We start from the raw sequence: 20,333 nt of genomic DNA, 5'->3' as shown, positions 1-20,333 counted from the left end.
AAGGGACAAGTCAAGCAACATAAAACTTAGGTAAGTTAAGATTTTGGTCATGGGCTGACTCTACTATGACCCAAAAGGAAGTAACTGAATAAAGACTCTGCTGGGCTGGGGTTATGAAAGATTAACCTGGTCTAAGGACTGTGGTCTGGGATATATAGCAAGATGTCCCCAGGACAAACACCCTTTAAGTTTAATATATGTCTTACTGTATCTATATATACTTCCTACCCATTTTCCATAATTACCACACCATACTTGATGGAGTTCAGACAGTAGGCAACAAATTATACTTCTCAGAGAGCCTGGCAAGCTACCGAGAATATCCTGCCCGCACAGGCAGAGCTTGGCAAGCTCCCCGTAACATATTTGATATGCCAAAACCAGTAAATATATCAGGTCTCATTCCCCTGATACGGAAAGAGCCTCCAATCATTGGGAAAGATGAATAAGGGGAGGCTGCTAAAATCTCAGGGCTGGGATGAATAGAGACGTTACTGGCACCTGCTAGAGTAAATCTACAAACAGGATGACAGTGACAGCATCTATACACAATGACTGGAGATATTATTAAGAAGGAAATTTAAAAGGACTATTTAAATGAATATTGGCTTAAGGAAGGAAAAAGTAATACATCTTAGATGGAATTTCGCCCTTGGGTGGTTCTCCTACCAGGAAGTGATTATGTCCTGGAAACTTCTTCAGAAGGAATGCTAATTATTCCCTCACCTATGTGTATTTGCTACCCCCAACTTCCCAAGAATTGGCTAGATAACTTAGGCAGTGAGACTGCGCACTAATATACTGGAATGGGGGAAGAGTGTGAGACTGGAATTGTGGAGAGAGTGAGATTGGAACAAGTGTGCTGGGGAAATGAAAAAAAAAACAGCAGGACAGAGATTGGAAAAAAGGGCAATTGATCACCAATCAACCTGACTCCCGTTACCATTCCCTCCTTCATGCATTTGCCGGCAGCCAGCTGGGGTGGTGAGGCTACACATGGCTACTGAATGCACACCTCAGGTACCCACACTTTTTGAACACACAACAGGATATAAATGGGGAGAGAATCACACCTCCTTCGTAACAAATCCTTAAGTCACGTTCCCTAAAAATTCTCTTATTACCCTTAGCAAATAGTGAAGCTGGATAAGAAACCATAACAGTGCCTGCATATTCCCAATAAACAGGTCTTCCCATTCTACATCTGAATTCTGGAAAACATGATAAACTTCTCTTCAGAAAGTACAGAGGTCCTCCGCAAAGTGTTCAATCAGCAAGTAGCCTCCCATACCTACTGTGCTCTTTGCTAGCTCCTGAGGACAGTTTTTGTAGCTCTGGCCCTCCTTTGCTCTCAGCTTGCACCAGCTGGGGGTCCTCAGCCACACCCATCTCTGTAAACATCAATGTCCTGGGGGCTGCTTTACACACACACACACACACACACACACACATACACACACACCCTTGATCCTTCTCTTACACTCATACCTTCCACATTTGCACAGGTGACTGTGGACACTTGCAGTTTTTTGTTTGGGGACCAAAACCAACTGTGTTCAGAACTTACTTCTGGTTCTTTGATCAGAGATCACTCCTGGATGGCTTAAGATACCATATGGAGTGCCGGGTTCAACCCTGGTCAGCAACAGATAAGGCAAGCATCTCACCTGCTATACTATCTCTCTGGCCCACAATTGCAATTTTCAAGCTCAAGTCATACACTTGAATGATGATAGCTTACGTATAGCTGCCTCCGGACCTCAGTGAAAAAAAAAATAATGGGTGATACATTTACAGAACTTAATAATCATAATGATATATATGAGAGCATTTATATTGTCATATATTATGGAGACCTATCACAGCATCTAAAGCAAATATGTTTAGAGATGAAAAACACTGAAACAAAAAATATACAACAAAGGGACTTTATTCCCTCATCATCTGGTATGTCTATCAGATAAAAAATCAGAAAGAAGACACTATTCTCACCTGAGATGTTGGAAAGACTAGGATAAATAAACCTTCCCTGGGCTCTCTACTTAAAAAGTAATGCAGAAAGTGTATTATCCTTTAAGCAAAAATTTGGCACATTGTTAATATGGCTTAGTTGAATGGAATCATATCAAGAATATTTTCAGATCAGATTGCATAAAAAATAAATTCAAACATTTTTAGACTAATTTGAAGACTTTCATACTACTAAAGAATTATTGTGCAGCAAAAAAAAACCACAGATACTTAAATAATAATTTTGGAGGGCTGGAGAAGACAGAAGAGAGAGTACAATGGTGCTGCAATGATGGTGCAGACATTAAGGCACCTGCTCTGCATGTGCTGACCTGGTTCAATCTCTCGTACTGCGTATGGTTCCCTGAGCAACACCAAGACTGATCCCTGATTATACTTCCAGGAATAGGCCCTGAGCACTTCCGGGTGTGAGCTCCAAACCAAAATAGTTCAAAAATATAAAAACAAATTGGGATAAAAATGTGACCTGGGGCTGGAGCGATAGCACAACTGGTAGGGTGTTTGCCTTGTATGTGGCCAACCCAAGTTCGAATCCCAACGATATGGTCCCCTGAACACCACCAGGAATAATTCCTGAGTGCAGAGCTGGGAGTAACCCCTGTGCAATACGCGGGTGGGACCCAAAAGAAGAAAAAAATAAGTGACCTATCAGAATATATAAGGCACAGAAAAATTAGTACTAAAAGTACTAAAAAAACTATAGCAATGTAGGTTTATCACAGGATGGGGTAAAAAAAATCGAACAATAACAATAATCTGATCATATATTTTAGGAGTTAGAATATGAACAAATAGAAAATTAACAAAAGAAACGCAAATCCTGTAGAACTAAATGAGTAAAAGTATGTATAAATGAACAAAATTAAATAAGAACACAATATAATAGATCAATGAAACTAACAGCTAATTCTTCAAAATGATAAAGTATACTGATGATCCCCTAGCTAGTATCAAACAGAAACAGAGGTTAAAAAAAAAAAAAAGCAGAAGTGAGATTACAACAAATAGCACAGAAATCCAAGGGTCAGAAGAAATTATTGTTACAAATAAATTAGAGAAGTTAGTAGAAAGTGACAAATATTTAGAATCATACACCATGCAAATATTTCATCAAAAGGTGTTTTTAAAAATAAACAAGTCAATTTTAGTCAAATAAACTGAAATAGCAATAAAATATCTCCTCCCAAACAAAATCAATTCCCTATAAGTTTGACTAAAAAGCTCTATCAAATCTTCAATAATGATCTATTCCCAATCTTTTTCAATTTCTTCAAAAAATTTTAAAAGGAGTTCTTCAAATGCCTTTTTTTTATAAATTACATGACCTTTTTTGGATATTGAACTAAATAATTTGCTTAAAATGAGCATCCTATTCCATATATTAAAATTCCAATCAAATTTCAGATCGTTCTTTTAAAAAAAAAGCGTAAACAAATACAATGTTTATAGAAGGATAATACTCCCTGAATAGTCGAAATAATCATGAGGGGGCAGAAAGATAGTAAAATGGTTAGGGGGCTTGCCTTGCATGTAGCTGACCTAGAGTCAATCTGAACACCGTATGTGCTGCCTTGAGTCTCTGTGAGAGTGATCCCTGATTGCAGAACCTATAGGAAGCCCTGAGTGTGGCCAGCTATGTGTGCACCCCATGCCACCCCCCATCAAAAAAAAAGCAATGCTGAGAATATGATGAGTGGCACCACATTCCTGAACGCTGCAGTACAAAACTATAGGAATCAAAACAGTGTGGTATTGGAATAAAAGAACTCAGACTAAAAAGCTAGAACTGAGCACCCGATAATAAATCCTTACTTCCATGGAGAGTAAACTTATGTCACATGTCAAAAGCACACAATTGAAGAAAGAAAGTCCTTTTAAAAAATGGTATGAAAATTTGTAGCCACATGCAAAATAATATAACTAATTTTTTTTCTTACATGATGCACAATAGTTACACAAAGTGAGTTAAAGACTTAGCTACTTGACTCAAATCCACAAAATACATCATAGGTTACATGAAAAATAACAACAACAAAACCATACTCCATGCTGTTGATTTTAGCAATAACTTTCCTGAGTCAACTTCCTTATAAAAAAAAATCAGATATAAAAATTCCTCAAACAAAAAATGCTGCCACAGCAAAGTAAATTATTATGAAATCAAAAATAAGACCACTGAATGGGAGAAAATATTTGCATATCCTAAATTGACAAATGGCTAAAATCCAAAATATATAAAGTCCTTACAGAACTCAACAAAAAAGTAAGAAAATGAAACACTTTAGGAAAGACTATAAATAGTCAATAGACACTGTAAAATAAATGTTCATGATAACTTGTTGTCAGGGACCAACAAATCAATATAACAATTAGGTAGCATCTCATATAACAGAGAAAGGTCTGTATCAAAAAGGTTGGAAGCCAGGGAGATAGCACAGGGGTTATTATTGTCAGACCCATTTCCCATGTTTCAATCAGAGAACCACCTGGACCTCCCGACCACAGCTCATCTAATTCATGAAAACTGTTGGTCCTCAAACACTGCTAGGAAGGTATGGTACTTCCCGACACTAGGTGCCAGAGTAGCATCTTTTCTGCTCTACTGATTGACAGACTCCCCATGCTCATAAATGTGCATCTATTTTCCTCTTTCTAAAATGTAGAGAGGGGCTGCAGGAATAGCACAGCGGGTAGGGTGTTTGCCTTGCACGCCGCCAAACTGGGTTCAATTTCCAGCTTCCCACATTGTCCCATGAGCACCGCCAGGGGTAATTCCTGAGTGCAGAGCCAGAAGTAACCCCTGGGCATTGCCAGGTGTGACCCAAAAAGGAAAAACAATAAAAAAATAAAATGTAAATAGGTGCTTAATTATTTATATTCTAAAGCTAAGAATATAATTTAATTAAAATGTTTTAATATTATGTTTAGTATATTGTATGATAAGTAATCAAATTTACAGTGTTTATCTACCTGGACACTATTTTTATTTTGTTTGGGGGCAACGCTTAGCAGTGTTCAGGCTTCTCCTTGGGCTCTGCAGTCAGGGATCATTCCTGATGTCATATCAGGGCATGCATATGAGGTCCTGGGGACAGACCTCTGAATGACCAAGCTTCAGACAAGTGTCTTACCCACTGAACTACCTCTCTAGACCCTTGTACACTCTTTTTATTTTTTTCAGTTAAAAAGATTTTTATTTCTTATAGTAAGTCCCCAAACAACAAAATAAGTTAAAGCCTTGCCACCCAATTTGATTGTGATAGTTAGTAGAACAAAAAGCACTTACAGCCAGACTATATTTTTCTTACCATTCACTTGGAAGATGTGAGTCTGATAAACATGTTCATAGCCCTCTGCATAGCAAGTATAATTGCCCATGTGAGTTGTGGTAACTTTAGTTATGTATAAGGACCCATCATCTCCAAAGTCCTGTAGAAAAATAAAGAAACATACAATTTCTGTATTTAAAAACATAGTTTAGCTATTTATTTTTAAAGATGTGATGCAGAATCAAATAGACTAAAATGCTTCTTTTAAAATACAAAATTATTGTTAGTCTTAAGAATTCAGAAGATCTGAAATTGCCATTCTCTCAAGACATGCTGTTTTATAAGTACAATCTCACTGTAAGTCTAGTTTTTAGTATTTATTTCATTTAAAAATTTTATTTAAAAAGAACAAGAAGAACATCCAGACAGAATGTCCAAAACATATGCAAAGGTCACTGGTATGTCAAGTACACTGGCAGGTTAGAATAAAGGAGACTAGAAATATAGTGAGAGAAAATGAATGCAATTAGGAACAAGGAAAGAAGAGATTTCCTAAGGCTTAAGTCAAAAGACAATAAAACTTCAAATGAAACTCAAAAATATATACTTTTCCTTTATCTACAGCAAATGGGTAAGGATAAATATATGGGTGCTCTTGCACTCACTCTCCTGAACATATTATTGGTAAATTTTAAATATTTAATACTGAAAATGTTAAAGCTTTTCCCCATTTCCTTTCCCAAGTCAGGACAAGGCTCAAAGTACCATGGACTGCATTTGATGCTTCTTGGCTTGCATTCGTCTCCATAGCACCACCATTAGGACTTGAAGGTCACTGAGTACCACTGGGTGTGTCTCTAGTGGTCCCTAGCACTGCAGCCCCAGAACCCAGTACTGAAGCTTTTGGTCTCTATCGCCTATTTTAGTATTGCCAGGAGTGCCCTGTGGGATCTACCAGATACCACTAGTGTAACCCTTATTTTTTGTAAAAGTGTTTTTTTCTGTCATAAATTTGGTAACTAGTTAGACTTACTTTTTAAGAATTTATAGTACTTATGTTTTTTAATTATGAATTTGTTATTTTTAATATTTATATTAACATGCAAATGAATAGTGTGGCTCATAAGTGTAAGGTTATGCAATATATTTTTTACTTGGTGAATTTTTAAAAATTTCTAATATCAATATTATGATTAAAATTTGTTTATTGTGATTTAATACATTTGTCAACACTGCCATCATCTTATGTTTGCAAGCCTATATCTACTGAATTATTTTATTATATACCTTCATTTTCTAAGCTGTAACAGTATAAACATAATTTTTTCAAAAAATTCTATCCTGAATTTGATTTTTTCTTTTGAATCCTTAAGATAAGAGCGATAGCACAGCGGGTAGGGCGTTCGCCTTACAAGCGGCCAACATGGCCGACCCGAGTTCGATTCCTCCGCCCCTCTCGGAGAGCCCGGCAAGCTACCGAGAGTATTCGATATGCCAGACACAGTAACATCAAAGTCTCCAATGGAGACGTTACTGGGCCCGCTCGAGCAATCTACGATTTATTAATGATCAAATAGTATTTGAAAGGTTTACTTTATATGTTTCAGGCTCTACTAAGCTCATATCATGTACATTGTTGGTAAAAATAGTTTTTAAGTAATGCTCCATACTAATTGCAATCAGGAAATATACTATGGATCTATTGAGTTTGGTTCTAAATATACTGTATTAGTTAAGAAAAAAAGAGAAATTTATAAAGGTGAAGGGGACAAAAATTCTTTAATTTTAAGGAGGAAGATAAAGAAGAGGGGTAAAAGCAATAGTGAAATGCACTATGATCATCACGTTATTTAGCTGAATGATGATAATGCCTTAATAGCAAACCAAATAAAGATCTTCAACATCACATTATATGAGATTAGTTGCAACATAATTTTGCAGATTCAGAAGCGAACTTCCATAGAATTTGAGGAAATGCTTCATGATGTGCACAGTAGCAGAAAATCTGAAGCTTAAGACAGAGAACATAATTTTTATGTAATAAAAATGATTTATAAGGGGACCCAAGTTATAGTAAAGCCAGTAGACAGCTTGCCTTGCACAGGGCATTCATGGGTTATATACCTGGAACCCCAAAAGTTTCCCTGAAACCTGTCACTCAAGAGTGATCACTGGGCTCAGAGTCAGGATTATGCCCTGAACACTGCCAGCTGAAGCTCCCAAAACAAACTAACAAAAATTAAACAAAAGAGTGATAAAATGACATGCATTACCGTGAGCTGCTGTTAACAGATCAAACAAACAAAATCAGCACACAGAACAAAAATGCCAAACACCAAATCGGCCTCAGGTGTATATCGAGTCAGTTGACATATAGGAAATCAAGTTCAGAAAATATCAGTTCTGAATAATTAAAGTTAAAATTCTTTGAGAAAGAGATTACTAATGACCTGAAATGTAACAGTAAACTATTCAGTGTGCATAAGCTATAAAAACACACAGAATATGGACATATAACAGACTTTTCACAATTGGAATAAACCATGAAGACCATGAATTCCTTCACTATATGTGAAAAATAACAAATCATTAATCTCAGGATATATACAAAATTTGTAATTAAAATGTTTTTATTTATATAAATCAAGCCTAGAGAGAATTTTAAAAACATGGAATATGGACATAAAACAGACACTTCACAATTAGAATAAACCATGAAGACCACGAATTCCTTCACAATACGTGAATAATAACAAATCATTAATCTCAGGATATATATGAAATTTGTAATTATGTTTTTATTTATATAAATCAAGAATAGAGAGAATTTTAAAATCATATTATAAAACATTCCTTTTAAACCATCTTTAAAACCTGGAATAAAAAAACGATTCTGCACATTGTTACAGTTGCTCAGGAAACAGTCCTTCTCCACTATAATCAAGATTCCTTCACCCAAACTTGAGAATTTTAATTTAAAAAGTCTTATTACCTGTGTAATATACTATATTATACTCTACTTTATACTATAAAGTCCCTTTAAGTTAAAACTCTCTTTGCAAAATTAGAATATGTGAGGTATTATATAGCTTAGATTATTATTTTTTCTCTTTTTTTTGTAAATGAAACGCAAGATTTGACTGGCTGGAGGAGAGAGAAGAGTGCAGTTTGGGGATGAAGGAAGGAATAGCACTTTTTATTGGTATAGTACATGATTCATCAACGCACCAATAAGGAGCAGTCACTTGAGCAGATAAAGTGATTACATTATCTTTTCTTATTATTTTATAGGAGTTAAGCACAGCCAAGAGTGGCCTAAAAACCGAACAAAATAAAAACAGACACTCAAAAAAGATCTTCCAGACTCAGTTTCCCTCAAGCTTCAATATTAAACTTTGCAATAATTTTTTTAAAATAGTCATTCCAATTATTTCTTTCCACTTTGAATATATATGTATATATGTATATATATATATATATATATATATCAATCTTCTCACTGCACTTAAAATGCAATCAGACAGATATTTATTGAGCATAAAAAGATATCAGGTACTGTGCTTAAATTTTAAGTCACTATAAGTCCTTATATTGTACCTTTTTTTTTTAATTTATGTTTTTAATAGTGAAACACCATGAGGTACAGTTATAGACTTACAAATTTTTGTGCTTGGGTTTCAATTATACAGTGATCAAATACCCATCCCTCCAACAGCGCCCATACTCCACCACCACGGGTCCCAGCATCCCTTCCACCCCCCCATCCCCCCCCATCCCCCCCATCCCACCCTGCCTATGTGGCAGGACATTCCCCCTTGTTCTCTCTCTCTTCTTTTGAGTCCTGTGTTTTGCAAGAGAGGCATTGAGTGGTAATCATGTTTGGTTTATAGTCCACCTTTCCATGCTTCTCCCACCCTGGGAGGATCCTCCCAACACCCTTTATTTGGTGCTCTATTCTCTATCTGAGCTTCCTTTTCCCCTAGCACGTGTGGCTGGCCTCCAAGCCATGGAGTAAACCTCCTGGTACTTATCCTGGCTATTCTTGGGTGTTAGTCTCCGATTTTGTTGCTTTATGTTCCCCCAGATGAATGCAATCTTTCTGTGTCTATCCTGCTCTTTCTGACTCATTTCACTTAACATGATACTTTCCATGTAGTACCACTTGTATGTAAATTTCATGACTTCATCTTTTCTAACAGCTACATAGTACTCCATTGTGTAAATGTACCAAAGTTTCTTTAACCAGTCATCTGTTCTCGGGCACTCAGGTTTTTTCCAGATTCTGGCTATTGTAAAGAGTGCTGCAATGAACAAACAATTGCAGATGTCACTTCGACTGTATTTTTTTGCCTCTCTGGGATATATTCCCAGGAGTGGTATTGCTGGGTCAAATGGGAGCTCAATTTCTAATTTTTTGAGAATCGTCCATTCTGTTTTCCAAAAGGGTTGGACAAGTCGCATTCCCACCAGCAGTGAAGGAGGGTCCCTTTCTCGCCACATCCGCGCCAGCACCAGTTGCTTTTGTTCTTGTGGATGTGGGCCAGTCTCTGTGGTGTGAAATGATATCTCATTGTTGTTTTGATCTGCATCTCTCTGATGATTAGTGATGTAGAGCATTTTCTCATGTGCCTTTTTGCCATTCAGATTTCTTTTTGCGAAAGTTTCTGTTAATTTCCTCGCACCATTTTTTGATGGGGTTGGGTGATTTCTTCTTGTGGAGTTCAACCAGTACCTTGTATATCCTTTATATCAACCCCTTGTTGGATGTGTATTTGGCAAATATCCTTTCCCATTCTGTAGACTGTCTTTGTATTTTGGTCACTGTTTCTTTTGAGGTTAAACTTGTAATGTATCTTTTAAACAGCCTTTAAAAAGATTACTAATTGTGCATTTTAAATAGTCTGTTTGCATACAATAAAATGGAAACATGCTGTTAAATTTTAAGTCATAAACCACTCCATTCATGCCCCAATTCAGATCTTTAGATCTTAATGGTCTATGAAATAGTGTTAAGATTTAGTATCGAGGATGCAATGAGGTTCAAAGGTAAAGTCCTAATGCATTCAATGAGGATCTTATAAGGGCACTTGGGGAGTTGTCCAGAGCCTTCCTTTGTTAAAAGAAAAAAAAAAGAAAAAGAATCCACTGGTTTTGAACCACAGACAGCAATCTCACCAATGTGACCCTGTTGATTACTCATCTTGTTCTTCTACATCTCATAACTGTGAGAAATAATTTTTGGTTTCTCTGCTACTAAGTCTGTGCTATTTTGCTGTAGCAGCTTGAATAAAGTAAGATAATAACAAAACTGAAGTTTCCAGGATTAGCATCTAGTCCAAGTGTTATAATAACTACTCATTATTACCATTAATAATTCATTTTCTATCAAGTTTCTCTATTCTATTATTTTAGCCATGTCCCTAAATTACCTTTAATATTTTCTTTATACAGATAGAACCTACGTTTTTTAACCTCCTTTTTGATTCAGCATTACTAATCTTTTAAACCTTTCACTCCTCAGCATTTTTCTAATCTTAAATAGATTAAATCAAATATGTGATTTTAATGCTCAGCCAGACTGAAATTTACAGTCTTAGAAAGTCACACATTGAAACCTGGAACAAAATCTTGCACTTACCTAGAATCTTCATTAGTCCTGTGTAATCTTGCTGCCAATACACACTCCATAAATATTTCTTCAGTGATTAAGGGTTTATAAACCTGGACACCATTAAAAATAAGTTCCCTTGGGACTGAGAGATAGTAAAAGAGTGCAGGACTAGCTAACCTAGTCTCAATTTGGGGATCACATATGGTTCCGGCAACCTGGCCAAGAGTGATCCCCGAGTGCAGAGCTAGGAGTAAGCCCTATTTTATAATATCTTAAGACAGTGAAATGGTAAATCTGAATCATGTTCCTAAAAGTTTGAAAACTCTGTTGCAGCACTCTTTACAATAGCCAGAATCTGGAAAAAATCTGAGTGTCTGAGAACACATGACTGGTTAAAGAAACTTTGGTACATCTACACAATGGAATACTATGTAGCTGTTAGAAAAGATTAAGTCATGAAATTTATATACAAGTGGTACTACATGGAAAGTATCATGCTAAGCGAAATGAGTCAGAAAGAAGGGATAGACATAGAAAGATTGCATTCATCTGGGGAACATCACTTGATAACTTGATCCCCCGTTATTCATCGAATTACAAGAGCGGGTGCCAGTAATGTCTCTATTCATCCCTGTTGCGTGCTAGCGTAACCCAATGGCATCTGTTCGTTCTAGGAACATGCAGAGCTTCAAACTGATCATTCAGGGTCTTGACAAAGAAGTCTGACCATTTTGTAGGTGGGTGTCCACGCGATTTTTTGACGTCCCAAGGAATCCAGTCAGTGAAGGCTCTAGTCCAGCGGTTGTCTGTAAACCTCATTACATGTCCAGCCCATCTGATTTTTGATGCTTTGGCAAATGAGACAGTGTCCCTGATTCTTGAGCATTGACGGAGATCAGAACTCCGGATTCTATCTCTCATTTGAGTGAAGCGTGATATTCCAAGCATAGCTCTTTCAATCACTCTTTGAGAGACCCGAATAGTGTTCTCATCCTGTTTTCATAGGACCCAGGTCTCTGAGGCATATGTTAATGCAGGAAGAACAGTGGAATCGAAGAGAGGTGCTCGTAGCTGGAGGTTCTTTGTCCTCTTATTTATTTCTTCAATGCTCTTGAAGGCATTCTGTGCCACTGTCTTCCTCCTGCGTAACTCGGGTGCCAGGTCATTCATTCTGTTGATTTCTCGACCTAGGTATATATAAATGTTTCATTCAGAGATGGTGGTTCCGTTGAGAGCAAATGGAGCATCAGGAACGAGGCTGTTTCTCATGAACATTGTCTTCGTAAGATTCAGCTGTAGTCCGACCTTGCCACACTCACGGTCGAAGTTGGTCAGCATTTGTGCCGCTTGGCTGAAGTTTGGTGTTATTAGAACCATGTCATAGGCAAAGCGGAGGTTGTGTAGTTGCCGACCAGCTATCTTCACTCTCATTCACTCTCATTCCAGTCATCGCATGATGTTCTCGAGGGTGGCACTGAAGAGTTTTAGTGAAATGGTATAACCCTGCCGAACCCCTCTTTGACATGGATGATTACTTCTTTGTAGAATGGTAAGATCCTGGTAGTGAATCCATAATAGAGCTCACCCCTGATGTATTGAGTTTGTACGCTCTGATTGGCTAGGGCTTCAATGACTGCTTCCGTCTCAGCAGAATCAAAGGCCTTCTTTAAATCAATCAACGCTAGACAGAGCGGCATCTTGAACTCCTGAGAAACCTCAATGAGCTTAGTAATCATGTGGATATGGTCGATGGTACTGAATCCTTTTCGGAACCCAGCTTGTTCACATGGTTTACTTTCATCTAGTGCTCTGCTAATCCTATTCAGGATAACTTGAGTGAACAACTTGTAGATGACAGAGAGTAGGCAGATTGGGCGATAGTTGCCAATGTCGTGGATGTCTCCCTTCTTGTATAGTAGTACAGTCTTGTTGGTTTTCCATTGGGATTAAACCTTGCATTCATACATGTAGCGTGTGAAGAGCCTAGCCAGTGTACTGATAAGTACTGATGGTAAGTTCTTCAGGTGATCAGGTCTGATCTTGTCTGGACCAGGTGCTCTTTGTTTCTTTACGGACGAGATGGCGTATTGAATTTTGGAAGGGACAACATTGGGAATGATATATCCATCGTGTGGAATGTGGTATTTGGGCAAGTGGACGTGGCTATTAAAGAGATATGAGTAGAAGTCATGAATAATCTTCTCCATTGCCCTTCTGGAAAATGTGATAGATCCATCATGATGTCGGAGGGCAGTCATCTTGGTCTTGTAGTTGGTGAAGGACAGGCGGGCATTACGAATGCTTTTCCCGGCTTCTGCCGCATCTACCAGCACCACTGTTCTCCTGTCTTTGAGGTCATCCATGATGGCTTCTCTGCATTGTTTTGCCAGCTCGGACGTTCGCTTGCGGTTTCCTGAGGCATGTGTCAAGCCACGTTGGTGAATAAGTTCAAGAGTGTTCGGAGAAAGGCGGGTTTTTTGTGGTTATCTCTATCTTGGCATTCCTCGCACAATCATGGATGTGCTGAATCATTCAAGCGCATTCCTCATCAATGTTGTCAATGACAGCATCTTCCCATGTTGCCGCAACAGAGCCAAAGAGCTCCCAGTTGGTGGTCGTTTTGGGAGTTCTTTTCTTAAACTTTGCATTCTTTTCTCCCCGTTCTGTGAGGTAGAATTTTGCACGAAGGAGATGGTTGTCCAATCCCGTTTGGAATTTTGGGACAACAGCAACATTGGCTAGGCAAAACCGCCGATTGAATATGATGTGGTCTATTTCATTGTGGAACCATTCACTGGGAGACTCCCACATCCAAAGTTTAGATTCAACCTTTTGGAACTGTGAGTTACCATGGAAGGTCTTGGTTGACATGAAGAACTCAGACAGTCTGTCACCCTGTTTATTCCATTCTAGGCCATGGGTCCTGATGTAGAGTTCATCGGCTGATCTTCTTGCTCCTATTTTGGCATTAAAATCACTGACAATGATCTTGTAGAATATGTGATCTTCTTTATAGAACTTCTCCAACTCCATGTAGAACTTCTCAATTTCTCTTTCACCATAATTGGATGTTGGTGCATAGACAACAAAGATAGAAACTGCTGGCAGTGAGCCACATCTATTCAAGTGTAATCGTTCGATCCGGGTTGTTAGGCATTCGAATGAATCAATACTCATGGCTAAGTTCGTGTTGACAAGGATACCGACACCACTGACGCCTGACGCCTCTTTTGTCACATGTTCCAAGGAACAGTTCTTCTCCAGTGTCGAAAACGGCGTGATGTGACTGATGTCTTCTTGTTTCATTCAGATCAATGATGTCGTACTTGATATTTCACGCTTGTACCATCAGGTCCTCAATGGATGCCTCAGATGCAAGTGTACGTGCATTGAAAGTACAGATAATCATTTTTGTCTTTCTTTGTTTTGGCAGCCTATTTCTGCCTTGGGATTTTATTAGCCTCTCCTTCCACATCCTCCTTGACTCTGCCGTATTCAGGGTCAGGGGAATGAGATCCATTTTTTTTTTTTACTGGATTTGGCATATCGAATAGAACACGGATAGCTTGCCAGGCTCTGCCGTGTGGGTGGGATATTTAAGGTACCCTGAAAAATTAAATAAATGTAAATAAAAAGTTGCACGGCCCTCCTGGGAGCTTTGTGTGACAATTTTTGGATCCTGGCCATTGTTGGGGTTACACGGTAGTTGGGGGTGTAACTGTCTAGCTACTTGCAAGTCCAGTCCCAAACCGTGCAGTCTTGGAGATATCAGCCCCTGGGAACATAAAGTAAAAAAATAGGAGACAAACGCCCAAGAATAGCCGAGATAAGTACCAGGAGGTTTACTCCATGGCTTGGAGGTCAGCCACACATGCTAGGGGAAAAGACAGCTCAGATAGAGAAGGGAGCACCAAATAAAGGGTGTTGGGAGGATCCTCCCAGGATTGGAGAAGTATGCTGAAAGTAGACTATAAACCAAACATTATTGCCACTTATTGCCTCTTTTGCAAACCACAACACCCAAAAGGAGAGAGAGAACAAAAGGGAATGCCCTGTCACAGAGGCAGGATGGGATTGGGGGGATGGGGGGTGGGAGGGATACTGGGACCCATGGTGTTGGAAAATGGGCACTGATGGAGGGATGAGTATTTGTTCATTGTATAACTGAAACTCAAGCACAAAAATTTGTAAGTCTACAACTGTACTTCTTGGTTTGTAATTAATAAAAATTTTTAAAAAAAAGAAGAAAAGAAAACTCTATAGTACAACTGAGTGGACAGCTTTTATAGATGATCAGCACTTCAGCACTGATCAAGCTGAATGGATAGAGGAACAGTGCTGAGGTTTTTTGGTTTTTTTTTTTTTTTTTTTTTGCTTTTGGGGTCATACCCAGCAATGCACAAGGGTTATTCTTGACTCGTGCACTCAGGAATTACTGCTGACGGTGCTCAGGGCTGAGAATCGAACCTGGGTCGGCCATGTGCAAGGCAAATGCCCTACCCTCTGAACTATTGCTTCAGCCTCCAGTGCTGTGTTCTTATCAGAGCAAGACAACTGAATTTTATGTTACAGACATGTGCTTTAATTTGAAAGATAAGCCCTGTTCATTGCTGACTGTATCATCTAACTTTACATTGAACTTTAGGCTCCTATTTTAAATCACATTTTAACTCATAGCTCTAAATTTCATGGCACAAACATTATTACACTTTAAATGAGTTTTTCTACATAAAATACAATACTTGGAAAACTTCTGACATTAATTTCCTTTCTGATTTTGATTTTGTGAGTATGATTTTCTTTGCAATAGTATAAAAGCTATTCACTGCATTTTTTAATGTGAATAAGTATATTTTCATAAAATAGCAATAAAATAATTTAATCAAACTGCTACCAATTGAAATTGACTGCACTGGTATTATCTCATGAATTACATAATTTTCTAAAAGCGAGAGAACTTTCTCACCAAGCTGGATATTTTGTCTATCAGTAATAAATAACTAGTAGAATATAAAATTCTGTAATGTAAATTTTATCTGTTAAGTATATTATTTCCAACTTCTCCCCACTTTTTTCTTTTTTATAATAGAGCACTCCCAGGGGTCCAGGGACATTCCAAGTAGATTTCTGCTTGGAACATATTTGTGATGCTTGATCAAATGAGTTCAGGATCCCCCCAAAACATTCAGTTGTGCCCAGGGGTCAAAGGTTATATCCAGCAGTGCTTGAAGGGACTCAAGGTGGGGTGTCATGGTTTACAAAAATTAAATCAGGGCCTTGCATCTCTTTAGCTGCTGTTGCACCTTTGAGCTCTCAGCTTGTCAAACCCACTGAAAATGCCATGTTCATTTTTTGAGACAGTATAAGGAGAAACAGCACAAAAGAAAACCACTAAGGGAAGAATTTATTATATATTCTTATATATTTATTATGTGTTATTATATAAAAAGTGAACAAAAAATTAAGAGACTGCATTCTTTAGTAGGAAAAAAGAATTAAACTTGACAAATATTAAGACAACCATAATAAAATTATTTGAATATATGTGTGCAATTAAATTTCAGTGCACACATATATTCATATATTATATTTAAAATATCCTGAAAAATTTTCCATTCATTATTCTTGTCATACTTTCAATACTTCTCTAGGATATAAAGATGGGGACAATTGCTTTTGAGAAAAAGAAAAGCAGTAACACTGATGAATATTCCTACATATTCTGAATGAGTATTGCATTTCATGATGATAGTTTATAAATCTGGCGTGGGATACAAAACTGCTACATGGTAATTAGCTAGAAATTTGGAACTTCTTAAAGTGATTCTTTGGAGAGTGAAATGAGCTCTGGGTATTTTTCTGGTCTTAAAGTACTCAAGAGACCCTGAGGAGCAGGGATCAACCTGGATTCCCTGTATACAAAAGCTGGATTTTAGTATTTTGAGTCAAATCCCCACACCCATACCAATGTTTATTAAACTCACCTAAATTCACAATTCAATTCAACTTTAATTAAAAATATCGAATTTCTGTAGAAATTCAAAGGTGATTTAGATTTATAAGAAAATAAACACTGAAATGTCAAGACAAATTTTTAATAGAAAAACAGCAGTGAATTTTCCTTATCATGTATTGACTCATGTATATGATTAAAGTTAATACAACGTGCAGAGGGACTGTACATTATACAAAGAGTAAGATATTTGCCTTGCATGTGGTATCACCCTAGCACTGAATATTGTACCCTATGCCCTGTAAGGAATCATCCTGTGCATGTAACCACAGGTAAACCTTGATCACAATAATGTATGATTCATCGTCCCCAATTAACGATGTTAATAATAATAACAAGAACATAATAATGATAATGCATAGTGCAGAGCAATAAGAGATCTGTAAACATAAAAATAGATATATGCATACATGTGTTCAAATATGCATACTAGTCACATTTATATTTATAAGACTCCATGTTGCAAATAAGGGAGAGTGATTAGTCTTCTTAATAAACAGTAGTGATGCAAGTGGAAATATTAGTGACATAGAGACTTTTTTGTGGGGAAGGGGCTCACACCCAGCAATGTTCAGGGTTTACTCCTGCCCTGCACTCAGGAATTGCTCCTGATGGTGCTCGGGGTTTCATATGGGATGCCAGGGGTCAAACCAGGGTCAGTCACATGCAAGGCAAACAAGCTTCCCACAGACTTTTGTTCTGGCCTGACATGGAGATTTTTAAACAGGATCTTTATCATAGATCTTACACTAAAATAGCTCAAGGTCAGGAGCGATAGAGAAGGACACTTGCTTACAAAGCCAAGGTGGGTTTGATTCCTGGCACACCACGTGGTCTCATGAACTTGCCAACAGTGATTCCTGAGTGCAGAGTTAGGAGTAAGCCTTAGCACTGCTAGGTGTAGCCCCCAAACAAAAATCAGACCAAAATAATTTCGGTCAGATGAATAGTATGTATATAAAATTCATAACTATTAGAAAAATACAGAAATATCTACATGATCTCAGACATAAGGTACAAGATGGCTTTTAAAATTAAGGGATTGATACCAGAGCAACCATAGAGCAGGCAGTGTGCTTGTGTTGCATGCATCCGAACACAGTTTGATTTTTGCTACCCTATATGGTACTCTGAGGTTCATGAATAGTGATTCCTGAAGATAGTGCCAGGAGTGAGCCCTAAGCAAAGTCAGGGGTGGCCCCCAAATCAAAAATAAGAAAATTATAACCAAAGATAAAATAAAATAAAGTGTCATGCTTTGCATGCACCTGACGGGTATCTCGTACCACATATGGTAAACCAAACCCATCAGGAGTGATTCCCGAGCACAGAGTCTGGAGTTAGCCCTGAGAGCTTCCTGGTGTGACCCCAAAACAAGACAAAAACAAACAAACAACAACAAAAACAACTACTAAATTAAACTATATAACTTGAATTCTCTTTCTATTTTTCTTGCCTGTGTATACGACATTTAAAATTCTAATTATAGGTAGTGAAAATATCACTATCACGATCATCCTGTTGTTCGTTGATTGCCTCGAGCAGGCCCCAGTAACGTCTCCTTAGTCCTAGCCCTGAGATTTTAAAAAGTGCCAATTTCAAGGCTCTTTCAGGATTAGGAGAATGAGACCCATCATTGTTACTGGTATTTGGCATACTGGGTACATCTTATTATCTCTTTAGTGAAAATATAACCTGGTAACAAACATTTTGTAAAAAAATTATAAAGCTGAATCTGAGTGTATTCTTCCACTCAACATTTCAAGTAATAATATATGCACGGGCCCTTGCATTTATGCAAACCAAATTTGGTATACTGATGTTTATAGCAATTCTATGTTTAATAATAAAAATCTGCAAAAATAGTTTATAAGTAAAACACATCAATGTATGTTAGTATAATCATATAAAGAGAGTGAATAACAAAAGTAAAATTAAAAATATATACCACATCTTTATTTAAGCAAGCTAAAATATTTTATACAAACAGAACCAGATTTGATAGTTAAGGTATAGTTCAGAGATCCTCATTTATAAAGACTTTTCATTGATCTGAAAGCTGATTTGTCATGTATTTACAGTGTTTATTTGTTTTATCACCTTTTAAAAACTTGCAAGCTCAAACTTTTTGTGATATTTTTTCCTAATCAATATTAAAACCGCTATTCAAATTTTATTTCTTAACTAGCACACCTTTAAACATAGATTCTCTAAAACTTCAATATCTGTGTGCCCTTTAGTTAATAATTATCATATCAATTCTAAATATTTTGTCATCTTTATTCAAAACCTAAAACGAGCTTAGAAAACTTAACCTGTGTCTGGAGAGATAGAACAGGAGGTAAAGTATGCCTTGCACATCGCCTACTTAGCCAAATCCCCAGCACTACATGTGGCCTTGCATGTAACCTACTTGGTTAAATCCCCGTCACTACATGAGGTCCCAGGAGCACTGTCAGGGGTCACTCTTGAGCAAAGAATGGCGGGGGGAGGGGAGAAAAGAAAAAAAATGAAATATCTTACTTATAAAGGTCATTAATTTAATGAGACCTTATTCAAATATAAGCCTTTAGAAGTCATATTTTACAAGTCTAAACAGTTACAAACATATGAGTAAACTTATACAAGGATCTAAATAAAAAAGGTAAAAGGTAAAGGCCCTCCCGTTGATCGTCGATTTGCTCGAGCGGGCCCAGTAACGTCTCCATTGGAGACTTTGTTGTTACTGTGTCTGGCATATCGAATACTCTCGGCAGCTTGCCGGGCTCTCCGAGAGGGGTGGAGGAATCGAACTCGGGTCGGCCATGTTGGCCGCGTGTAAGGCGAACGCCCTACCCGCTGTGCTAAAGGATCTAAATAGGTCACACTAAACTACATTTAAGGATATGTCCATTTGTGATAAACATACAAAGATCAAAAATATATTTAACAGATAAATCACTAATCTAGGTTACAGTCTATGGAAGCTTCAATTTTGTATCTCACAAGTATGCAACAGGAGCCAGAGAGTTAGTTTGGCTGGCAAGGCACTTTCCTTACATGCAGTAAACTTGGAATTTAATCCTCCTCACTCCATATGGTCCCCTGAGTGCAGCCTGTAGTCATCTCTGAGTGCAGAGTATAAGAAAGGCCCAAGCAAAACCAGGTGTGCCCCACCCACCGCCAAATAAAAAAAAAAAAAGAACAAACAATAGTGACTAGTAGAGAAAGATAAGAGCATGATAAGATAAGAGCCAGGATATCTAAGGTAATCACAAGCAAAATAAACAGAGCTAGAATTAGCCAGGACCAGGAAATATGCTAATGTATTGGAGCTCCTCCTCTGAGAACAGGACCACTAGAGAAAATAGAAGCTGGTGGCACATTAGCAAACGGCAAACAGCACAGAAACAAGGTCCTCCCATCCCCA

General features: G+C 37.7%; 1 protein-coding gene across 4 annotated transcripts in view; it reads right to left on the bottom strand.

Moving 5' to 3' along the window:
• Window positions 1-20,333, bottom strand: part of FSTL5 (follistatin like 5) — a 755,502-nt gene that overhangs the window by 207,553 nt on the left and 527,616 nt on the right. For all 4 annotated transcript variants that reach the window (XM_056119058.1, XM_056119060.1, XM_056119059.1 and 1 more), the window contains exon 8: window positions 5,340-5,460. In XM_056119058.1, the coding sequence (XP_055975033.1) occupies window positions 5,340-5,460 (121 nt within the window). The remainder of the gene's footprint in view (window positions 1-5,339; window positions 5,461-20,333) is intronic.

Source organism: Sorex fumeus, unplaced genomic scaffold, assembly GCF_029834395.1.
Source record: "Sorex fumeus unplaced genomic scaffold, SorFum_2.1 ptg000039l, whole genome shotgun sequence".
Classification (NCBI taxonomy): Eukaryota; Metazoa; Chordata; class Mammalia; order Eulipotyphla; family Soricidae; genus Sorex; species Sorex fumeus.
Note: the sequence above shows the minus strand (reverse complement) of the source record. Positions and strands in the feature narration are given on the sequence as shown.